At 65.6% G+C, this 5,189-nt stretch overlaps 1 protein-coding gene across 1 annotated transcript; it reads right to left on the minus strand.

The window, feature by feature from the left end:
* Positions 1-233: 233 nt before the first annotated feature.
* MNEG_13760 (pyruvate,orthophosphate dikinase) lies at positions 234-5,146 on the minus strand (the record flags this gene model as incomplete). The annotated part of the gene is made up of 13 exons (XM_014037768.1): positions 234-266; positions 335-391; positions 615-755; positions 985-1,064; positions 1,321-1,509; positions 1,858-2,200; positions 2,552-2,683; positions 2,956-3,150; positions 3,358-3,467; positions 3,775-3,913; positions 4,187-4,268; positions 4,524-4,657; positions 4,943-5,146. The coding sequence occupies 13 exons, from the start codon at positions 5,144-5,146 to the stop codon at positions 234-236; spliced, it is 1,839 nt and encodes a 612-aa protein (XP_013893222.1).
* Positions 5,147-5,189: the final 43 nt, after the last annotated feature.

Genomic DNA, 5,189 nt, shown 5'->3' on the forward strand with positions numbered 1-5,189 from the left:
CCCCCCTCCCCTCCCCCCGCCCTACCTGGTGCAGCAGCTCGTCCTCAATGGCCACCAGGGGGATCATGATGTGGGGGTGCACGCGGCAGCCCTCGCCAGTGACATGGATGGCCGCCTCAATGATGGCGCGCACCTAGCATGGGGGTGGGGAGAAGCGTGAGACACAGTGGTGTGAGGCGCTGAAAGTTGCGCACCGGAATCCCCAAAGCAAGGGAGATGTGACACCAGGCCCGTCAGCACCCTGCTGACGCTCCGGTGATGTCAGCCTTGCAGCCCGGCAGCGGGCCCCCCACCCAGACACACGACACCCTTGCGTTGATGCACGCCAGCTCACCTGCATGCGAGTGATGTCCGGGTGCAGCACACCCAGCCTGCAGCCACGCAGGCCCAGCTGTGAAGGGCAAAGTGGACGGGGGTGGCGGGGTTAAATGTCAGGCGCCTTGCTCAAGCTCGGACTTGGCATTGACAAGCGGCGCGAGTGCATGCAGCCAATAATGCCGCAGCCGGCCCAGGCTAGGGACCATACAACTTTCATACAGTCGCACCACCAACACTGGCCCCTCCTGACTCCTACAGCCCCCCCAGCCCCCCCCCCCCCCCAAGGGGCGGCCCACCATGGGGTTGCACTCCTTGAGGGCCTCCAGCTTGGCCTGCACCGCGGCCGGCTCCACACCCAGCTCAGGGGCCAGCTGGTCGCACAGGCGGCCCAGGGCGCTGCCGCACGCGCCACACGCACCACTCTCCTCGGCCTGGGGCTGCGGTGACGGGCAGCATCAGGAAGGGTACAGCGTCAGACGTCTGGCGTCTGGAGTTGCGCTTTGATGTTTTACGGCCACCTTCAGAAACACCGCGCACCAGAAGACAACAATGATACCAATTTCATTCTCAGGAAGCGTGGCCACGGGTTGTGGCCCAAGGCCCCAGCCTCCAACCCAAAGGGTGGGTGCAGTGCAGCAGATCAGGCGGCTTGCTGCCGCGGCCCACCAGGAACTCGTGCAGCGGGGGGTCCAGCAGGCGGATGGTGACGGGCTTGCCGTCCATGGCGCGGAACAGGCCCTCAAAGTCTGGCAGGGTCGAAATGGGGCGACGGGGTGTTTAGGTTCAAGGGTCAGGGTGAAAGCCCTCAAGGTGGCCACATGCTGCAGCACGCAAGCGGTGTGACCAGGCCAGCCGGCTGCAAGAGAGACCTGATGCAGAGACACCAAATTAACCAAACACCACGGATCCTGAGCGCTGGCAGACGGAGCGGCGGCAGCCACCGAAGCCTGCAGCGCATTGCGCTTTGGTCGGTGCCTTGCCTCCAAACCCCGCGCGCCTCACCCTGGGTCTGGTAGCCCTGCAGCTCCGCCAGCGCCTCGTCAGCCTGAGGAGAGTTGAGCTCCACGGCCGCGATCATGCGGCGAACGGCCGCAATGCGCTGCGCAGTGGCGAAGAACATGTGCTCCGTGCGGCAGAGGCCGATGCCCTGGGCGCCGTTGGTGATGGCCACCTTGGCGTCCTCGGGGGTGTCTGTTGAAGGGGGGGCGATCAAGGAGGAGGCCGAGGCTGGGGTCGGGCTTGTGGCAGATATACAAAGGTGCTTGCAGCGGCTGGTGAGCCGTCAGGTCTGAGCCAAGCCCCGGGCGGGCGTGCAGGCAGGGACGAGCGGACCAGCAAGAGGCGGGGCCCGGAGGGTTGTCCCATTGAAACATTGACGTTGAGCCGGCCATCAGTGGGCTCTTGACCTGCTCACAGCATCCAGCCCCACCCTCAACGCACGCCTCCCTTGACCCACACACCCTGAATAGTATGTGCTGGACCAAACCTTGCAGTCACTCGCACCCTCGCCCACACAGCGCCCAGCACCACCCCACCCACCCGCGTTGGTGAGGACCTTGAGGCGGCGCCGCGCGTCCACCCACTTCATGAAGGTCGCCAGGTCGCCGCTCTCGGCGCTCGGCTTCTGCACCGGCTTGGCGCCCTTGATGACCTCGCCTGTGGCGCCGTTGATGCTGATGTAGGCACCCGCCTTGAACTCCTGGTGCGTGGCCACCACAGTCATCACGCCGCGCTTCTCGTCAATCTGCAGCGCCTCGCAGCCGCAGACGCAGGGCTTGCCCCAGCCGCGCGCCACGACGGCGGCGTGGCTGGTCATGCCGCCGCGGCTGGTGAGGATGCCCTCGGCCGCGTGCATGCCGCCCACGTCCTCAGGGCTGGTCTCCTGCAGGGTGGGGGGAGAGCGTGCAATGGGCGAGGCGCTTTTCAGGCGCATGCCGGCTAGCTTGCGTTTGACTGGCAGGGAGCCAGTGGGGAGGGCAGCAAATAGAGGGGGTGCCAGGGTGCATGTTGCTGTGATTGGCACGCGATCAAGGCCCCTGCTAGATCAAACAGACCCATCAAACTGTTTGGGCAACAACAGGTCTGCGCAGCCCTACGCACAACAAGCGCAGGAACACACCAACTTGGATGCACGCGCGCGCGCGCGCACGCACGCACGCACGCACGCACGCGCACACGCACTTGCACAAACACAACCCGCCCACTCACACGACCCGCCCAACAGGCGGCCCACCGTGCGGCAGAGGATGACGTGCTCCCCGGCCTTGGCTGCCTCCTCGGCTGCCTCCGCAGTGAACACGATCTTGCCCACTGCGGCGCCGGGGGACGCGGCCAGGCCCTTTGCCACGACGTCCCTCTGGTAGGCCTGGGGGGGGGGGGGCGGACGCGCGCGGCCGCACGTGAAATGGTGCAGGTACTTGTGGGGAGACAAGGACTTGGGGCGAGTCGAGTGGTGCTGTGCCCTGCTGGCCGCGCACGCTGCTTACACACGCACATGCATGGCATGCGCCAAGCGGGGCGCTGATGGAGTGCCTTGTCACCTGTTTGATACTGTTTGATATCAGTAAGACCCCTGCTTGTCAACATCACACTCAGCCCCCCAGCCCCCCAGCCTCCCACCCACCCCCCAATGCCCACCTTCTCGCTGACAAACATGGGGTGCAGCAGCTGGTCCAGGTGGCGGGGCTCCACCATCAGCACCGCCTCGTCAGCAGTCACCAGCCCCTGCCGCTCCATCTCAATGGCGATGCGCAGGGCGGCCGCGCCGGTGCGCTTGCCGTTGCGCGTCTGCAGCATGAAGAGGCGGCCGTCCTGCACCGTGAACTCGGTGTCCTGGGGGGGGGAGGTCGGGTGCAGGGGGCAGGTTTGTTTGGAAGGGCTGAGAGGTGAGCGGGGGGGCTAGCATGTGCCCTTCCCACACCAACGCTCAGAAGACCACAGCAGCTAGGCCGTCCAAACCAAAACAGGCCGGCGATGCAGCCGGCAGCCAGGTGCAGCCCCTACACGCGCTCTGGATCACACCACCCCTGTGCCGCCCACCTGCATGTCCTTCATGTGCACCTCCAGGCCCTTGACCGTGTCGTGCAGCTCGCGGTAGATCTCAGGCATCAGCACCTTCATCTCAGCAATGGGCGTGGGGGTGCGGATGCCTGGGGGGGGGGGGGAGCGGGGAGGCCGCGTTTGGAGGAGGGGCGTGATTACTGGGCATAGAAGCGGCGCAGCGCTGGGAGTCGAAAGCTGCAGGGGGAGTGTAGGATTGAAAAATGCAAGAGCCAGCGCACTGCAAAAACGCCCTATAACCCACAGCACTCTTATCTTGGGCATCAGCCTCCCGCTGGTGAGGTACCGAACGGCCTCATGCAAACCATCCGTCATTCATACATCATATTTGACCCTGTCCCAAGTCCACAACGAGCCCCTCCCTCTTCCTACGGCCCCCCCGACACCCCCCCCCACCGGCCACGACGTCCTCCCCCTGTGCGTCCATCAGGAACTCCCCGTAAAGACGGTCCTCCCCGGTGGCGGGGTTGCGCGTGAACAGCACGCCCGTTCCGCTGGCGCCGTTGCCGCTGTTGTAGTTGCCGTACACCATGGCCTGGGGGAGGGGGGAGTCCGGGGCAGCCAGTGGTTGAGAGGCCGTGGCAGTCAGCAGGGGTTTGGCCAAACCCGCGCACCATGGTGCGCGGATGGGGAGCTACAGCTTGGGAATGGCGCGTTGGCAGGCAAGCGAGATAAGGCGGGCGAGCAGCCAGGCGTGCGCTCTGTGTTAGCAGCCGAGACCAACCGCCATCCCCAAACCTGCCAGGCCCCAAGAGTACCCTTGGCAGGCCCCACCCCCCCTGCACCCCTGCTGCAACCCGGCCCCTACCTGTACGTTGACTGCCGTGCCCTTGAGGCCGCTGATCTTGTTGATCTCGCGGTACTTGACGGCGCGCGGGATGTTCCAGGACCTGGGGTGGGGGGGTGGGGGACAGGGGCGGGAGGGCCGCGTTGGCAGTGCTAGAAGAGGGGCTATAGAGGGGAAAGGAGGGACGAGTTTGCAACACATCAGCAGAGGGCGCAGCGGCAGCACCCAAGGAGAGCGTGAGGGCCAGTCAAGAAGGCGGCAGGATGGCGGTGGGCGGGCTTTGATCCTGCTCCCCCTGCTGCACCCGCAAAGCCGGCGGGGACCCCACCCAGCGGTGTCCCTGTGAGCAGCGCCCCACCTGAAGACGGCGTCGATGCCCATGCGCAGCTGCTCCCAGGGGTCCTGGGGCAGCTCCAGCCTGTTGCGCGCGTACACCTCCTTGTAGCGCGACACCAGCTCGCGCAGGTGGTCGGCACCCAGCTCACAGTCAAACTGAGATGCGCGGGGGGAGTTAGTTTGGTGTGCGTGTGTGCGTGCCTGCGTGTGTGTGCGTGTGTGCGTGCTTGCGCTTGCGCGCGTGTGCACGCATGCACACAAGGGAGCATGCAAGGGAGCATGGGATCATGCGTGAGCGCGGATGGTGCGTGGCCGGGCAGTTGGCCTGCATTGGCAGATAGAGACAACCGGCTCTCAAACCCAGTGCAAGCACGGCCTATTGTCCCAGCGGCCCCACACACCCAGCGGCCCCAAAAAGCTTGCCAGCCTCGTCAGCCCCACCTTGACTCCGGCCTTCTTCTTGAGCATCACGATCTCGTGCTCAAACTCGTCGTGCTCGATGCCCAGCACCACGTCACCAAACATCTGCAGCAGGCGGCGGTAGCAGTCCAGGGCGAAGCGCTCGTTGCCGGCCTGCTTGGCCAGTCCCTCCACGATGGTGTCGTTGAGGCCCAGGTTGAGCACGGTGTCCATCATGCCGGGCATGGAGAGCTGGGGGGAGGGGAGGGGGCGTTGAGCGGGGGTTAAG

The sequence above is a fragment of the Monoraphidium neglectum genome (genome assembly GCF_000611645.1).
Source record: "Monoraphidium neglectum strain SAG 48.87 unplaced genomic scaffold scaffold04032, whole genome shotgun sequence".
Lineage (NCBI taxonomy): Eukaryota > Viridiplantae > Chlorophyta > Chlorophyceae > Sphaeropleales > Selenastraceae > Monoraphidium > Monoraphidium neglectum.